The 19885-nt window shown below is 36.0% G+C and overlaps 1 protein-coding gene across 1 annotated transcript in view; it reads right to left on the minus strand.

The window, feature by feature from the left end:
- LOC111148296 (homer scaffolding protein 1) overlaps nt 1-19885 on the minus strand; it is a 132119-nt gene that overhangs the window by 42707 nt on the left and 69527 nt on the right. The window contains exon 5 of the mRNA XM_022504784.1: nt 19255-19394. Within this exon, the coding sequence (XP_022360492.1) occupies nt 19255-19394 (140 nt within the window). The remainder of the gene's footprint in view (nt 1-19254; nt 19395-19885) is intronic.

Below are 19885 nucleotides of genomic sequence, written 5' to 3' on the forward strand. Positions count from 1 at the left end.
GTATGTATATATACACACATACAGAAATACTCCACAAAGATAATTGTGTCTTCCGGGGGCAGCCTCTGGATGTGGTTTTAGAACTCACAGGTTTATAGAACTACTTTTAACCTCTTTACCTTCATGTAAAATTTAGAATCTATTTCAAAACTATTCAGGGCCTATGACCATATTTTGCAAATTCCCTCTGAAGCTATTTACAAGTTTCAACTTGCTGCTCCCAAGAAATGACTTTTGTGGTGGGGCACTCTCTAGATATTAAGTTGTCAGATTATTATACGCAGGTCTGAGAACTTTCAGGACAAGGGTTTAAAATGTTTGTTCAGGGGCACCTGGGTGGCTCAGTGGGTTAAAGCCTCTGCCTTCGGCTCAGGTCATGATCCCAGGGTCCTGGGATCGAGTCCCGTATTGGGCTCTCTGCTTGGCAGGGAGCCTGCTTCCTCCTCTCTCTCTGCTTGCCTCTCTGCCTACTTGTGATTTCTCTCTGTCAAATAAATAAATAAAATCTTTAAAAAAAATAATAAAATAAAATGTTTGTTCATTCCATGATGGTTCTGGAAATATAAAGCTTAGCTTTAAGCAGAATTAATACTGTTAGGCAGCTACTTGGTAAATACCTAAATTGTATTCTTAACTGTCTCACTTGATCAACAGACTAATGAGCAAAGAAAGCATCTAATGTATGTATACACAGTAAACCTACAATACAAATTATTGTACACTGGGCAAATTACAAATTACTCAAATCTAAGATTATCTAAATACTTTCCCTTGCTTGAAGGCTCTATAAGCAAGAAGACTATGACAACACACAGCAAGCACACACACTGAATCCTATCAAGAGAGCTGTCAATGTAAGTAACTATAATATCAACATGACCATGTTGACTTAACCTCAATACATAGTATGTTCGCCAATAAATCAAATGCCTACAGACCTACTACTTATCGGTGAATTTCAACCACACAATCAAAGATTCATAAGCTATTTTGTGCCAAATAATAAATGAATTTTTTCAGTTACCATCTTTTTCAAGTTTGGTCTCCATATGGAGACTAAAAATTTCTTCAAGATAGATTAGGGAAAGACTGGGACAGAAAAGCCAATGGTTAGAATCAAATTCTAATTCTTATGTCTATAGATCTTGGAAAAATTCTCTAACCTCCTTATATCTCAAGTTTGTTCTCTGAAAAATGGCAAAATTATATCTATTCATCTTCTCATGAGACAACTTTAAAAAATAGATCAAAAATTCAAAATGGTAAAGACAAAAGTTTAAAAATATAAACGCATCTAGGTCCTTTAATGGATAAATTTCCATGCATACCAAACCACCTCATCTTTAGAAGAACTAAGAATAGTCCGAAGTGTGTAGCATTCAGAGTTCTGAACTGAAGTAAATGGACTATTACAAGATGATCTCTTCAGAAAGAAAAATGAGTAAAGAACAAAGATGATTTTTCTCTCAAGTGTTATCGCTGACCTCCAGTGATTTAAAAGCAAGGAGAAGTCTTCCCTGGCTTTTCAGTGTATAATGCTTTCTTTCTATAAATCAGTTTACAACTTGTATCAGACTGTGAGGTGTGACTCACAGGCATGACATCCAACAACACTATCTGAAGTGCTAAATATCTACACTATTATTTCCAGGTACAGCAATATATTACTTATTAAATTCATACATCTTACTTTTCCAAGACAGCATATCAGACTTCACCATTTTCCTGTGGTGAAGTACTAGGTTTCAAAGTGAGTGACTACAAACAACAAGTTTCTTTCAGTTTACTGTTTATGATTTAATGCTGCTAAAATCCATTTCCAAGATTTAATTATCATTACAGATTTCAATCTGTTAAGTCTTGTTATTAGACAGCATTATAGTTAAAAAATGTATTTCACTGGGGCGCCTGGGTGGCTCAGTGGGTTAAAGCCTCTGCCTTCGGCTCCGGTCATGATCCCAGAGTCCTGGGATCGAGCCCCACATCAGGCTCTCTGCTCAGCAGGGGTTGAGCCCCACATTGGGACCTCTGCTCAGCAGGGAGCCTGCTTCCTTCTCTATCTCTCTCTGCCTGCCTCTCTGCCTACTTGTGATCTCTGTCAAATAAATAAATAAAATCTTTAAAAAAAAATGTATTTCACTACGATATTCCATTCTAGGACATTAGGAGGCTATGGCTATCTCCAGTGCTTGTGCTCTAATTTTAAATGAATCTACTACTATAAAATATTAAATGATGGATCGATCACATAATTTGAATCTGTAGTGCCATCTGGAAGGAAGTTAAATAATTTTAATTATGTGTGCACATGTCACAAAAGCATACTGCTTTTTCCTTATGTTCTACATAAAGACAGGGATGGTTAATCTGACTTATATAATAGATTCTTTTATGTACCATAGTAACGTTATCAATGTTTTTAACGATTATAACCTTGGTAAGAAAGCTCATGCCCAACCGCGGGAGATCACAAGAGGACATCTTAGTTCCTTGACTAATGGCAAGATCATTTAAGATAATCAAGAGAAAGGGCCTTAGAAATCTTTACTTGCTCTCCTCTTTTACTTCATTGATGAGGAAACCAGCTTACAGGGGTGAAGTAATTTACCTAAAATGAATACTACTGGTGGCATGGCCAGGAGAACCCAAATTCACCCCTTTATTTGTGAGTTGGATATTATGGTAAGAATGTGTTTTGCTTCTAGAGACCAATGCAATGATCACAAAACCATTATATTATTTATATTCCTTCCCTAGAAATTATACTCTCTAGAATTAAATCAGTCTCAGGATGCATTCTCTAAACTGTTTCCATAATAAAATGGGCACTGATACAAGATAGCCCTTCTAAATTATAAAGATCGGAAAAGTAATACTGTTAAGGTAATGACTAATACTGTTAAATTTCTTCAAATTTCTGAAGCACATGTTCACCAACTTTAATATGTCCTTTCTATGACAGATTGTTTAGAAGAGTACACATATCAGATGCTATCACATTTTTGGACAGCTTTAGAGAAAAAAAAACACACTTCCTCTACAATGTTTTATCAAAAAATAACTTGGGGCAACAGAAACCAGGTTCAGAATGCTCTTTAAAGGAGCTCTTTTTTTTTTTTTTTTTTTTTAAGATTTATTTGAGAGAGAGAGAGAGAAAGCGAGGTAGAGAGAGATAATGTGAGCTAGGGGAGAGGGAGAAGGAAAGAGATCTCAAGCATATACCCCGCTGAGCGTGGAGCCTGATGCAGGGCTCGATCTCAAGACCCTGAGATCATGACCTGAACTGAAATCACGTGTCAGTCACTTAACCAACTGAGCCACCTATGTGTCCCCGAAGACAATATTTTTATAAATGCTTATCCATGATATTTTATCAATAATTTCATTATTGCCCTCAAACTAGCATGCTGTTCACATAGGGTTTTTCTCATTATTCTGAGGTTAGAATTTCCAAAAATCATTCTTGCTGCAGTAATCAAACATATGAGCATGAAATGAGATAAAGAATAATACACTATAGACAATGGATCAGTATTACGCTATGAACCCGTTTATATTGTTCATGTCGATATGAATGCATGCACAAAACTCTTAAGTGAGGACAAATTATGAAACTATTAAAAGAGGGAGCAATTACAGGGACAAATTGAGTTAGCCAAAGAAAAGCCCCTTGGATAGTTCCCACCTGTACTGAAGTTATATAATAAACACCATGAATGAACTCTGTGGTACATATGACATTAGGGAGCAGACCAGTAAAGAGAAATACGCAAGGCTCATCTAAAGCTACTACATTTTGAAAAAGAGAGCCATATAAAAATACAGCATTGTGATGTCAAATGCTTTCTTGATCCCTACATACTTAACCTAGAACGATATATCATATCCATTCTCCTTTTTATAGCATATAGAATGAGTTACCACATTATTTAAGTAATATGGTCATTCAGAAAATATTTTCCAAATTGTTTACAAATACAGATTATAGGGGCGCCTGCCTTCAGCTCGGGTCATGATCCCAGGCTCCCGGAATCCAGCCCCGCATCAGGCTCTCTACATAGCGGGGAGCCTGCTTGCTTCTCCCTCTCCCTCTGCCTGCTGCTCTGCCTACTTGTGATCCCTCTCTCTCTCCCTCTGTGTCAAAGGAATAAACAAAGTCCTTAAAAAACAAACAAATACAGATTATAAGCCCGAATCCCTAAATTTACTTCATCTTTTTATACTATGATAGTGAGAACAAAGCAAAAGCAGACATTTGATAGCAATAAAGCCTCACTCTGGGAGCCATTATCTGATAATGAGTGCGCCCTAAGTTTTGCTTGCAAAAAAGCCAATTGAACCCCGCCCTGGAACCCATAAAAACCCCTAGACTTAGAAACTCTGGTGGCGAGGCCTCCAGGTCCCCTCCCTCCTTGGGACCTTTATACTATCACTTTGCTATCACTCAATAAATCTTGATTTGCTGCCGCCCCCCCCAATTGGGTTGATTTATGTCAAACAGAAAATACTATGTAATTACTTTGTTATGTTCATATGTTATGAAAATAAAATTGTGCAAATGAAATCAAATTCTGCAGGCTATCAAGAATTTTCCAGGGCGCCTGGGTAGCTCAGTCAATTAAGCAGCTGCCTTAGGCACATATCACGACCCCAGGGTTCTGGGATGGAGCTCCACATCAGGCTCCCTGATCAGTGGGGAGTCTGCTTCTTCCTCTCCCTCTGCCTGCCGCTTTGCCTACTTGTGCTCTCTCTCCCTCTATGTCAAACAAATATATAAAATCTCAAAAAAAAAATTTTTTTTTCTATGCACGAATCTTACCTCTTTTTCCTTTATGCAAATTTTCTTTCAGACCCTAATGCTGTCATATGGAGCAAGTGCTTATCAAATTTCTATTACCACAATAATCCTGTTTCTAATCAAAGTATTATTAAGATTTCACCTCTAACTAGTAACACAAGAGTTTTACTCAGCCTTTTACCAAGATCTAAATTCTGGGCATCTCTATATGCTTGAAACTTGTTTCAAGATCTTCACTTTTTTTCTTTAATTTGTATCTATTTCATTGTAGTTTTCATTTTCACTAGAATTTAATGAATTGGGTTACCGTTTTTCTAAGAGGTGTGAATAATTAAATCTCATTAAATAAAAGGGGAAACCAGACACTTACTTTAGCTTTTTCTTTAATTGTAATTATATAAGAGGTCCTTATTAAAAAAATCAGTGCAAAAAAAAATCAGTGCAACGTTTCATGCATTTAAATTATTTATACAAAGATGTTCATTGATAAATCAGTTACAACTTCATTATCTTACTTCCAATTGAATATACCTAATATCCATTCATAGCTATAAAGAAGCACTTGTAAATTTAAAAATAAGCAAAATCTCATGATTATAGAAACTGCTAACAAACAGTCAAGAGTTATTAATTCTACACTTTTCTTAGGAACATTTAAATTTTGCCTCACAACATCCCTGTGAGGTGGGAAGTGTTCTCATACATGACAACAAAAGAAATGGACTAAGATGTGAGTATCAGATTACATGTAGGAAAACGGGTACATTACGTCTTAAAGGAAATGTCATGTATAACAGCACGACTTTGCAAATTTGGTTATTTCCCAGTATTTTTTATCAGGAATAATAGCTATTTTGATTCTCAAGAAATAGGAATTTTTCTTCATGAAGGGCTTTTAAGTCTTCTGAAATTAAGGAACAAAGTCCAGGCATACGTTGGAGATACTGACGGTTCGGTTCAAGACCACCATAATAAAGCGGATATCACAATCAAGTGAGGCAAGTTAGTTTTTTGGTGCCCCAGGGCATATAAAAGTTATGTTCACACTATACCGTAGTGTGCTCAGTGTGCAACAGCATTATGTCTAAAAAAATGAACATATCTCAATTTAAAAATACTTTATCGCTAAAAAATGCTAACCATCGTTGGAGCTTTCAGCTTCTGTAATCCTTTTTGCTGGTTGAGGGTCTTGCCTCGATGTTGATGGCTGCTGACTGATCAGACTGCTGAAGGCTGGAGTGGAGGTGGCAAGTTCTTAAAATGAGGTAACAATGAAGTTTGCTGCAGTGACTGACTCTTCCTTTCGCCAACAAATTCTCTGTCACTTGTGATGCTATTTGATAGCATTTTCCTCACAGAACTTCTTTTAAAATTGGGAGTCAGTCCTCTCAAACCCTGCTGCTGCTTTACCACCTAAGTTTATGTGATAGTCTAAATCCTTTTTTGTCACTTTAATAATCTTCACAGCATCTTCTCCAGGAGTAGATTCCATCTCAAGAAATCACTTTCTTCCTTTCGTTTTTTAAAATTTATTTATTTGACAAACAGAGATCACAAGTAGGCAGAGAGGCAGGCAGAGAGAGTGGGGGGGAAGCAGGTTCCCCGCCGAACAGAGAGCCCGATGCGGGGCTCGATCCCAGGATGCTGGGATCATGACCTGAGCCGAAGGCAGAGGCTTTAACCCACTGAGCCACCCAGGCGCCCCAAGAAATCACTTTCTTTGCTTGTCCATAAGAAGCAACTCCTCATCCGTTAAAATCTGATGAGATTGCAGCAATTCAAATATAATAATGATGAAAAGTTTGAAATATTGTGAGAATTACCAAAATATGACAAAGAGACATGAAGTGAGCAAATGCTCTTGGAAAAACGGTGCCAATAGACTTGTTCAATTAGGGCTGTCACAGACCTTCAATTTGTAAGAAACACATTATCCAGTAAGTGCACTAAAGTGAAGCACAACAAAAGAAGGAAACAATGTATGCCTGTGTAACAGCATTCTGCCAAAGGAACAAACATTTCTTTCTTCTGCTACATGGAGATACCTTAAAACACTATCTAGGAATAAAAAGGAATTCTAACAGTGAATTATCTTCTTTAAAGGTTCTACTTCTTTGGACTCTTCAAAGGTCAACTGTGAAGGCTGGGTAATTTACAATTGTCATGTTTCTTCCATGTTAGTTAATCTCTCTCAGTCACCCAGTATTTGCATCTTTTCTATTAGAACAAATTGCTGATCCTCTTCTTCCACAGGAAACGGTGACTCTGCTAAGTTCCAAAACTTAAAGATGGCCACAGAAATCATCAGACGGCCAAGGAAAACGGGCTCGTTTCGCAAAAGAAGAAAAAATCCAACTTGCGAAAACTGATCTTTTCTGATTTTACAAAAAAACAATTCAGCAGGTATCAGAACTTAAAAAAGTAAGGCAGCTTTTCCACGAAAAGAAAAAAATGTTCAAAGCAGAATTGTTTTGTTTTGTTTTGGTGAGAAGTAGGGAAAAGGGAAAGGAGTCTATTTAGGTATATAATTTTTCTTCCTTAGCATTTCTGCCCAAGATATATATCTCTCTCCAAAAAAACCAGAATGTGATAAATTATGTCTAATATTAGTTGACAGCTTGGCACCTGGGAGGTCCCGTGGGTGGCAAGACTACTAAAACAAAAACTTATTACAGAAACGGATGACAGAAAGACAATAGAACTTCCAGTACCATGCTGAATAGAAGGGACAAGAGTGGACATTCTTGTCTTTTTCTTTCTCTTAGCAGGGAAGCTTTAAGTCTTTTATATTAGCTGGGGGTTTTTCATAGATGTTCTTTATATTCTGAGTTTTTTTATGGTTTTTCCCATTGATACTCTAATTGGTTAGTGATTTGTTCCCCTCATTTGTTTTTAGAAATCTGTGCTTTGACAAATACAGAAATATGTTTTCTATTTTTTTTTAAGATTTTATTTATTTGACAGAGATCACAAGTAGGCAGAAAGGCAGGCAGAGAGAGAGAGAAGGAAGCAGGCTTCCCCACTGAGCAGAGAGCCCGATGCGGAGCTCGATCCCAGGACCCTGGGATTATGACCTGAGCCAAAGGCAGAGGCTTTAACCCACTGAGCCACCCAGGGGCCCCCGGAAATATGTTTTCTTTATTTTTACTTCTTAAAAGGCGATTGTCTATTTTAAAGGATAAAAGAATTGACTGAGAGGAAGAACTCTTTTATAAAACTGTCGCTATTTTTTTAAAAGATATTTTTATTTATTTGACAGAGAGAGAGAGAGAGAGAGAGAAGGAGAGAGAGAGAGCGCACAAGAAGGGAGAGTGGCAGGCAGAGGGAGAAGGAGAGGCAGGCTCCCCACAGAGCAGGGAGCCTGATGTGGGGGCTCCATCCCAGGACCCTGGGATCATGATTCCAGCTGGAGGCAGTCGCTTAACCAACTGAGCCACCCGGGCTCCCTGTCACTATTTTTTTTTTTTAAAGCACATCTCTAGGCCTTAGTTTTCCTATCTAAAATTATGAAACCTGGCACACCTGGATGGCTCAGTCAGTCAAATGTCTTCCTTCCGCTCAGGTCATGATCCCAAGGGCCCTGGAACTGAGTCCCACATTGGGCTCCCTGCTCAGCAGGGGAATTTGTTTCTCCCTCTCCCTTCCCCTGCTCATGCTCTCTCTTGCTCACTCTCCCTCTAAAAAAAGAAAGAAAGGAAGAAAGCAAGCAAGCAAGCAAGCAAGCAATGCAAATAACAGCATCAAAAATAAAATACTTAAGAATACATTTAACTAAAGAAGCACAAAACTTACATTCTGAAAAGTAAATAACACTATTTAAAGAAATTGAAGAGCTCGATAAATGTGAAAATATCCCATGTTCACTATTGATAGACTCATCATTGATAAGATGGCCACAAAAATTGTTCCACAGATTCAATGCAATCCCTACCAGACAATGGGCTTCTTTGCAGAAATTCACAGGCTGATCCTAAAATTTATGTAGAAATTCTAGGGACTCAATATAGTTGCAACAATCTTGAAAAGGAAGAATGAAGGTGGAGGACCCAAATTTCCAATTGAGAACATACTACACAAAGCTACAATCATGAAGACATTGTGGTAGCAGCATAGAATAAGAGATCAGGGTGTTAGAATTGAGATTTCTGAAATAAACCCTCACATGTATAGTCAACTGATTTTTGAAAGGGGTGTCAAGACAATTCAGTAAGAAAAGAATGGTCTAACAAAATGTGCTGGGACAACTGGAAATCCACAGGTAAAAGAATTAAGTAGGGACTCTATCTCACAATGCATGTAGAAATTAACTCAAAATGGATGAGACCTAAAGGTAAGAGTTCAGACACTCAGAAGAAACGCATATGTAAATCTTTGCGATCTTGAATTAGGCAATGATTTCTTAGATATGACACCAAAACCATAAGAAACAAAGGGGGAAAAAATAGATAAATTAGACTTAATTTAGACTTAATTTAAAACATTTGTATTGCAAAGGACACTACCAAAAGGTGAAAAGACAATCTACAGAATTGGAAAGAATATTTACAAGTCATTATCTGATAAGGAGTTTATATATCCAGAATACATAAAGAATTCCAACCCAACAATAAAGAGACAAACAACCCAATTAAAAATGGATAAAGGATCTGAATAGCCATCCAAACTTTTTTTGGCAAGACAAAATTTTCCACCACCCAAAAAACATATACAAGTGGCCAAAAAGCATATGAAAAGATGCTCGACAACATTAGCCATCAGGGAAATATGTGTAAATTGAAACCACAAGCCCAAACACCTACTAAGATGGCCATAATAAAAAAGACAGATAATAACAAGTTCTGATCATGTGAAGAGACAGGAACCCTTACACACTGCTGGTGGGAAAGTAAAATAGTGCAGCTGCTCTTGCAAACACAGTATGGCAGCTCCTCTAAAGGTTAAACATCAAATTACCATATTATCCGGCAATTCTGCTCCTAGGATAGACATGGAGAACTGAAAACATGAATCACACAAAAACCTGTCACCGAATATTCACAGCAGCGTTATTCATAACAATGGTGGAACTTTCAAAAAATGGAAACAACACAAATGTCTATCAACTAGTGAGTGGATTAACAAAATGCAGGATATATCCACACAATGGAATATCATCCAGCAATAGACGGAAATGAAGTACTGATACATTCTGTAGTGTGGATGAACCCTGAAAAGTTATGCTAAGTCAAAGAATTGTCATAAAGGCCACATATTATATGACGCCATTTATAAAGAATGTCCAGAACAGGCAAATCTAGAGGCAGAAAGCTAAGTGATTGCCTCAGACTGGGGTAAAGGGGAGTGTGTGAAAGGGAAAAAGAAATTGTTAACAGGTACATGGTTTGGGGGGAGGTGAGGAAAATGTTTTAAAATGGATTGTGGTGTTGGTTGCACAACTCTATAAATATACCCCAATGCCCCTGAACTGTACACTTTAAATAGGTGAGTTAATATGTGAATTACATCTCAATAAAGCAGTTACTAAAATTATTAATGGGAATATCACCAGCTAAGTGGATGCTGTGGGAATTAAAAAGGTAAACTTATTATTCTTCATATTGATAGCCTTGTTGACCCTGTCCAGTATATATTTTTGTTGCTAATGATCAAGATGTACCAACTTATTTACCTCTTTCGGTCATCTCAGTAATGGCAAAAACATTCATTTATTTGCTCAACAAATTTATTTATTATCTATTACATTTCTAAATGGCTTGAAATCATATTGGATACCAAGAAATCCAAGTCAATAAGACTTACTCCATAAGCTAAGAAGAATCTAGTAAGGGAGTTTAGTTAGTAGTGGTAAATATATGTTGAACAATGACAAAAATCTGGATGAAAAGTATCCTGCAGTATGATACAGAAAACAAACCTCTTGGAGTTTAGTAGAAGGAGCACTGCCTCAGCCAGGAGAAACTCTAAAGAAAATGCCTTTGGAGATCTCTCTGTTCTAATCTAACCATTAACAAATACTGATGCTGAATACCTCACATCTTCCCTGTACTTGCTTATACTTCTGTAAAATGAAATGGACGGACCAAGTAATACAGAGAAAGTTTCTTCTACCTCCAAAGTTCTACTATCAATGTTTAAATGTCAATTTAGGCCAGAGTCATAAAAATGAACTATTTTCTCTACACTGGATATATGACCAAGCTAAACTCAGTGGAAAATGGCAAACTGATGGAAGATAAATGAACGTAAAATGTACATTTATTTCAAAGATCTTTTATTTTTAATTTGAAAGAGAGACAGTGAGAGGGAACGCAAGCAGGGGGAGTGGGAGAAGGAGAAGTGGGACTCGATCCCAGGACCCTGGTATTGCGACCTGAGCCCAAGACAGACACCTAATGACTGAGCTACCCAGGCACCCCAAAATGTACATTTATTTCAATTGGTTAGTCACATCTATATTTTTTATCCCTACAAGGAAGGTATAATCCCTGAAGCATGACTACTTTCAATACATTTCAGTGTATTAATTGTCAGCGTATTTCCACGTGAAATGTGTTATCTCATGAAGCAAGAGTTGGCCCAATCTTTACTTCTGTCAAATGTATGTAGTACAATTCTCAATTTTAAAAAATCAATAGTCTTTAAATTCACTTCTTTGAGTCAAATAATAAGTACTTGTGTTGACCTTTTAAGAGACGAAATTTTTAAAAACATATTTTGGTTATAATTGGTTTTAAAAACAATATAAATATTGTCTAACTTCACAGAAAATACATCATTGAATCACTCTGCATTGCTTTTTAAATAAAAAGAAAAAATATCAAAAGGACAAAAAATTATTCTATTAAAATGAAAATGCACATTTTAGCATCTATCACATTATTCAAGTACTTAAGAACACTATTAACACAGTATCTTCAAAATTTCTGCATACAAACTAGGAAATTTTGAAGAAAATTAGACTAAGTCAGTTAAACTCAAGACTTCAATTTATTAAGAGTGACTGAATTTCAAAGATTATAACTAGTATTATATTTTAGCTTCAAGGTCTTATGAACCTATAGGCATTACTTTAGCTGACTCGAGCACTGTACCACGGGTATTCAATGCATGTACTCAATTTCTGTGAGGGAAATTGTTTCATTCACTGGTTTACTGACTGCCTATGATGCCAAGCACCAGGAATACAAATAAATAAAACACAGCCCTTGCCCCAGGTGACACTGCTAAATTAATTTTTAACTTCCATACATAAGTCAAGAGTTAATAGGAATTTTAACAGAGGAGGACACGTGTGGGAATGAGAGTAAGTTTAGAGGCAGAGGTGCTAGAGGTTAAAGGATATACAGGGGTTGACCAGTTGGTGGCCCAGTTACAGGCAGAAGTGGATGGGAAGAAATACAGAATGTGGGTACAAAGAGAAGGGAGAAAATTCCAAAAACAAGGAAGCAAAGACTTGCAGATGAGAAAGCACAGTTGCTTGGTTGATTATATGTGGAGAACTACAAGCAATTTGGAGCAACTGCTCTAGAAGCACAAGGTGACAATGCTGGGAAGGCCTTGTCTGATGACCATGGAATGGTCTATGTATACCATGCCACAGAAATTGTGTGATTTTTGTATTTGAGAGAAAACACCTGTCAGAGTAATATCCAGGATTCATCTACCCATATATCCTCCCAAATACCTCCACCAGGAGTTTATAAGGTCATTACAACAATGAATATTACTAGCTAGAATATGTTTAAAATCCTTACCTTGGGCTAAACTATATGTAAATCAGAGTTTCCTTTTGAAAGTCCAGATTAGAAACAAGATGGGTCCTGTAGGCTCCTCCCTCTGTATGGCCTTATTTTAAAAAAACTTTAGCATCTTCATTTTTTTTTTAAAGATCCCCCCCCCCCCTTTTTCTTTTAACTTATTTGACAGAGAGACAGAAAGAGAGGACACGTAGCAGAGTGGCAGGCAGAGGGAGAGGGAGAAGTAGGCTCTCCACTGAGCAGGGGGCCTTATTTGGGGTTGAGTCCCAGCATCCCAGGATCATGACCTGAGCCAAAGGCAGATGCTTAACTGACTGAGCCATCCAGGTGCCCCAAAACTTTTTTTTTCTTTAAGATTTTATTTTTGACAGAGAGAGACAGTGAGAGAGGGAACACAAGGAGGGGGAGAGGGAGAAGCAGGCTTCCCGCCAAGCAGGTAACCTGATGTGGGGTTCGATCCCAGAACACTGGGATCATGACCCAGAACACTGGGATCATGACCTGAGGTGAAGGCAGATGCTTAAAAACTAAGCCCCCAAGGCACCCCGTCCCAAAACTTTAGCATCTTCAGATGAACCTTGCACACTTTGCTTTACCACAGACCTCACCATTCTTTGCTGCCATACATACCATGAATGTCACAGATGTACATGGCTTATTTGACCTCTGCCTATGTTCACATCTTGATCTTGTCCCTTACTTCTCTAATAAGAGGAAAGATGGGAATCCAAATTCAAAGGAAGAACATTTTCCTTTAAGTCTTAGAACAGATCTATATATCACACACCTCCCTTCCAATAGACTACCCACTTTTAAAAACAGAAAGGAAAGGATAAAAAGGAATTTTGAAAGCCCTCTACAGGGAAGAGATCATAATTAATCTAGGATCAATCTGTCCCATTATGAATGACCACATGTCTAACTCCAGCTAGTCATTTTGAAAAGAGAAGCTGACAATCACTTGGGATGGACTGGTGAACATTCTTTCTCATTAATTACACTGGTAAGGCAAAGAGGGAGAAGGAGAAAGGACTAATCCATAACAGCAGGAAGTTAGTAATGTCTTTATCTCATATGAATAGTATTTTTCTTCTTGCAAATAACCTATATTAAGTGGTAACACCTAAAAAAATGCTTCAGCAAATTTATACATTTTCTTCAAAATATTGTATAAGACATTAGAAGGAAATAAAGATAATTTTTTTTTAAAAGATCTTATTTATCTGACAAACAGAGATCACAAGCAGGCAGAGAGGCAGGCAGAGAGGGAGGGGGAAAGCAGGCTCCCTGCCGAGCAGAGAGCAGGATGCGGGGCTCGATCCCAGGACCCTGGGGTCACGACTTGAGCGGAAGGCAGAGGCTTCAACCCACTGAGCCACCCAGGCACCCCAAAGATTAATTTTTTTTAAAATTCAGGCAGGACAGGAAATGTTAAGTATACTTATATAGAAAGGTAATAAAGTAAACATTCCCAGTCCCTATAATCTATTTTTTTATTGCATCTTATTTAAAAATACATAAATTGCTTCTCACCTCCCAGAGAATATAAACTGTGTATATTATGAAATTACTATAGCACTTCTTATAAAATGCTATCTGTTCACAATTATGGTAAAGGAAATTCTGACATCTCTAAATTGTTATACTACAATCTCTCATAATCTGTCTTGCCCTTCAAATTAATTTTTAAAAAACCTAATGTAATTTCTGAGGTTCAATGGTGGGAGAATAATAATATTTAAGTCATTTGTAACTATAACAGTAAGGAGAATTCTACAACTTAAATTTTTCATCTGTAATCATATTAATGATAAAGCACTTCTTGAGAAATCAAGTCCCAATTTTACAGATAAAATTTTTTTTCATACAAAAGTTAGCCACAGAGATTATTTCTATTATAGTTCCTAACTATGATCTTGTAAATTTTGCCTACTATTCACAAAAATGGGAGACAGAAGGCATAGCTGTGGAAAGTATAGTACCCATAGCTCTGAACATTCACTTTTTTGTAACTTGTATCATCTTTCAAGTATGTACAAATGGTGTTTATTTCAAAATAAAGCTCTTTTGAAAAAATTTTAATATGTAACTGGAACAGTATATAAAGTTTCTAATGAAATTTAGTTTTTGAAACTGTATCAAAATCCCTAATCAGTTTTACTTTTTTAATTTATTTTTAATTTTTAAAAGAGATTTTATTTATTTGACAGAGACACAGCAAGAGAGGGAGCACAAGCAGAAGGAGTGGGAGAAGGAGAAGCAGGCTTCCCAATGGGCAGGTAGCCTGATGCCAGGCTTGATCCCAGGAAACTGGGAGCCAGGAAACTGGGAACCGAAGGCAGAGAAAGCAGATGCTTAATGACTGAGTCACCCAGGCACAACCCCCTCCCCGCCGCCCCGCATCAGTTTTAAAGCAGTAACTTTCTGAAACTCTGAATAGGGAGAAATTACTCTATTAAATAGAACTGAAATGAACCCACCCAGATTTCATAAATTCAAGTAGAACTGTGGTTATACTGGTTTAGAGCAAAATCAATATACTAAAGAGAAACATTTGTATATACATCCTTTAATGAATGTTGAAAACACACAAAGTGGCAGAAAAATCTCTTTAACAGAAGAGAAGGTACATGCAGTACCCCCAAAATGTGTACGTACTAGCAGCACCATAAGAATTTACTACCTAAACATTAAAAGAATTTAAATATAATCAGTGCTTAAAAGAGCTTATTTTCCATTAATATAATCAATGTTATTAAAATTTGTCAGTACAAAAATAGCTTGGCAAACTACTAATGTATATACACTAGGTTCTGGACTCTCAGAAATATGGTAACAGCAGTTAGTTATCAATCTATTACTATATACGTGGGGAGCATAAATTCACAATGAACAATATAAAAGGCTTTAGTTTTCAGTATTACATTCTAACAGCACCGGGAAACTGTAAAATTATCTATTTCCAAGAGAATTTTAGATAGCTTTAAATCTTAAAAAAACAAAGCCCAGAATTTCTTATTTTTAAGAACAAGTAATTCCCAGAATTCCATACAGCTGATGCTATGAAGCAAACAGTAACTCCCTAGAATGAGAAAACAAAACCTTCCCCCATTTGTATATACTGGTCTATTAGTATATAGTTACTGTATTTAGTGCATAGCTAACCTAAGATTAAGGTCCTAAAAGATGCCCTGAACACTTCAGTGGGTCAGTATATACCTGTTCAGTCCCAAAATGATTTTTACTATTTAGGTTAAAAAATAATTTTTTTAAGAAAATATAGCAACTTAGATAAAAGGTAATGCCATTTCCCCAAAGAAATTAGTAAACATTTTTATCCTCACTAACTCCCTCTTTTACATACCTCTAAACTTTAAAAAGCATTTAAGTAAGTATACTAAAAACATATTAATTTATTGAAACTTACTCAATGAGAATGTTTTTGCATAGCTATGGTAAGGACATAAAAACAGCACTTGACTAAGGAGTACTGAATAGTCAATACATTCTAAACTTTAGTTCAGCAGTATAATTAAAAATCAAAGAAAAAAGTAAATAATTCAAGGTAACCCTGTAATGCCACTGAGATAGAATATAAAAAGCTATAGTACCTTAGTTAATAGGTTTTAAAAAGCTCAAAGGTAATTTTAAAAAGTACTTGTGGATGAAATTACATGTCTGGGATTTGCTTTCAAAATAATAGAAAAGCAGGAGAGTGGGCAGAGTTGTAGAAATAAAACTGGCCATTTTTTCCTAACTCTTGAAGCTGGGTATGTGCTCATGGAAGTCCATCATAGTATTCTCTCATATATATTTGAAAATCTGTTTAAGTTTAAAGAGTAACAAAAAAAAAAAAAAATCTTGCTTATGTCTATAAAGCTAGTACTTTTAAAAAAGTACATAAAACTAACAGAGTAAAGAACCAACTATAACGCGATTGAAATCAAGGCCTTCTTTTCGTATGTGAATTAATGATTTCATGAGATTTAGACACACGGTTTGAATTTTAAGAGCACAAATTGGCTTGCTAAGTGCTATTACTCCGATCAACTCTTAATGAACTTGACTGACTAGGTCATTCTTCTCCACATCCTTCCTTCACACAAACACAACGCATAGATATTCTAGTGACTTTGCTCAATCAGAATAGAGAAATGGTGGCAAAATTTATTTTTTTTTGTTCATCCTTTTCTGTTGAAATAAGTACTAAGGAAGAAGGCAAAATAGTTTACATAAACCTTTAAAAACACAGACTTTGTCTTCCATTGCCATTAAAAAAAAAAAAAGCGTATCAAGTTTAAACACAAGTTTCAGATTTAAATAAAAATTATTTTAATATTCTTGCTGCTTCTCATTCATGAAACACTGATCTTATTTCCATAGAGTTCTCTTAGGATAGGAAGTTATTAATTTCCTGACACTACAATGTACTTCTTGTGCTGGGAATAATTTGACTAAAATGCACTCTTAACTAACTAGCAGTATCTACTGGGGTCAAAAGGTGAGCTGCAGTCTGCCCAGTTTTTACTAACCAACTATGTGAACAGGACAACTCACCTCCTGTGTCTCCTCATGTGTCGAAGGCACACATTTTCAAACTTGACATTTTTTACACTATAATCCAGCACACACACACAAATCTATGTATTACTGAATGAAATGAAGTTCCTATTCCTAATGTGAATTTTACTCTGATGTTTTCCTATTTTATGTTTCATTTTTCAGAATGAAATTCACATAAACTAAATTGATTTCAAACTACCACAGTTTGGAAGATCCCGGATTATACCATCTTTGAGGTCTCTTCTGTTATTTGGGGATTCTAACACTGGCTATAAAACACTAAATCTTCTATCTCAGGTGGAAATCAAAACTAGTTCAGAAAAAGAGTCTTTTGAAATCTCCAAAGCTAAGGTATTTTTAAGAGTATAACAAGAAAACTTTGAGATTGTGTAATACCTTTAACATAATTAAAAGCTTAAAATGACCTGTTAAACTTTTTCAGAACTCAAGTATCTCCATGACTAATCTATACATTCTAGTAGTCAAAGATGCTGTACCTTCAAATCAAAGTTAAGTAACTCCTATTAGAATCCCAGGGACAAAGAACATCAATAGAAGATGACTAGTCCCATTTAATAACTCCAAATACTAAGGATTAGCAAAACAGCAAACATTCAGAGAATTTTAGGTGCACAAAGTAAACCTGAAGTAGTTTTTATAAGTGTTAAATACAAAAATTCTTATTTCCAAATGCTACAGTATTCAATGCACATGGCTCGTTTAAATGTTAGCCAAAGAAATCACATTTATAATTATGTTCAGTGCATTTACATCTTTTAAATGGGTATGTTAAATTTAACAGGAATAAAATTTTTCCTTCCCTCAATGTACTTCTTTAAAACTACATACTAATCACATTGCTCTTCAATTGTAACTGTATTCAAAAACCTGTATGTTTTACTTATTGATGGGAATATAGTCTTCAGAGGAACTAATAAATTTCTCACGTGTCCAGTTATTTCAGTAGCAACAGAAAAGAGAATACGCTTCCCTGCAATCGTTAAAGCATGATGCCCATGATAATTCTAAGGTAGGTTTACTGTTACATGCAAAATTATTAGCATTTTTAGGAACAAACTCGTAATAGTCCTTCAGTCAAAAAGTTTTCCTAACACATTCCTTAAAAAACCCCTAACTAAATGCTTCTTCCTCAGGCTGATCATGTGGTCTCCCAACGTTAGTCTCTAGTATGTATAATCTATGCTGCCCCTAATAGTCAACAAATTCAATCAAAGAATTCTCATGAAGAAAGAGTCTGGAATATCTCACTTCACAAGTATTCTGAATATGCTAAAGAATTTGATGTTTTAAAAATTGGTCCTCAAAAGAGATGTTCAACACAGGAAAACTATTAAATTTTAGTTAAAACTACTAGTCAAAAGTTTCCAAAGAAGGATAAAAATTAACTTTAAGACAATGACTGATAGGTATTTGTTTATATTTGCAATGCTGCAGTTCCAAAAACCATCATTCAAAAAATTATACAGTATGGCAAATAATTACTGTAACTGGTTTAGAACACATTTAAGATAAATTATACCTTTTTGAAGTATCAAATTCTTTTACAGTTCAGAAGTACCTGAAGATTTATCTCCAGTTAATTGGTATAAAACACTAAATCTGACATTAACATTAATATAAGTTACAACAATATCTTGTTTCCTTCTGTGAAATCCTACGATGAGATCACCTCTAAGAGTATGGTAAAGCTTAGTTTTAGATAGTAAGCCAATTTAAAAAATATATATATATATAAAACACTCAAGAACACAGGTGAAAGAGGAAACCAGGTTAACAAACGGGACTTTTGGGGGTTGTGTTAAAAAAGTAAGTAGAAAAGATTTACGATGATATATCGTTTCACTGAAAATTGATTTGTACTGCAACTAACTCAGGAAACCTTTTTCTACATAAAGGAAACATTCATTCTAGTCCATCTAGAATGAATGGCATCTATAAACTAAAAATTCTTTAAAAGCCTTTCTGAGGTTAACAGAAATAGCTTGAAAAAAAAAAAAAAAAGACTGACCTGGAATTTTCACTCAGGGTTGTAACTCTGCAAGATTTATCTGAAACCAAGTAAGTTTCCGTATTTACACATTTTACTTAATCATGATGGTTGAATTGAATCTGTACCTATGTGAAAATGGCAATGCATTCTGAGTTGGTTCAGCCCTTGGCTCTGAGTTCTGTGTCACATCAGGTGTTCTTTCATCATCTGTTCCATTGATACTTTCTGGTGTTAAAGGAGACTGAAGATCCCCGCCTGCTGATTCCTTTAAAAAAAAAAAGGGGGTGGGGGAGGTAAGGGATAAAAGTGTTATACTTTCGTTAAAATATACAAGATAATCTTAAAGTTAAAAGTGACTCCAATGTATGCTTACTTACAAACTATATTTCCATTGAAATTTGAGTCAAAGAGGTAAAAAACTAAAATTTAAAGGAGAAATAATTTTTTAAAGCAAAGCAACTCATAAGAAAATGACCTGCAACAATACAATTTAGAAATGCAGTTTCAGGGGCACCTGGGTGGCTCAGTGGGTTAAGCCTCTGCCTACGGCTCAGGTCATGATCTCAGGGTGGCTCAGGTCATGATCTCAGGGTCCTGGGATTGAGCCCCGCATCGCATCAGGCTCTCTGCTCAGCAGGAAACCTGCTCCCCCCCCGCCCCCCCACCCCCGCCTCTCTGCCTACTTGTGGTCTCTGTCTGTCAAATAAATAAATAAAAAATCTTGAAAAAAAAAAAAAAAAAAGAAATGCAGTTTCA

This window comes from Enhydra lutris, unplaced genomic scaffold (genome assembly GCF_002288905.1).
Source record: "Enhydra lutris kenyoni isolate GAN:26980312 unplaced genomic scaffold, ASM228890v2 scaffoldscaffold19, whole genome shotgun sequence".
Classification (NCBI taxonomy): domain Eukaryota; kingdom Metazoa; phylum Chordata; class Mammalia; order Carnivora; family Mustelidae; genus Enhydra; species Enhydra lutris.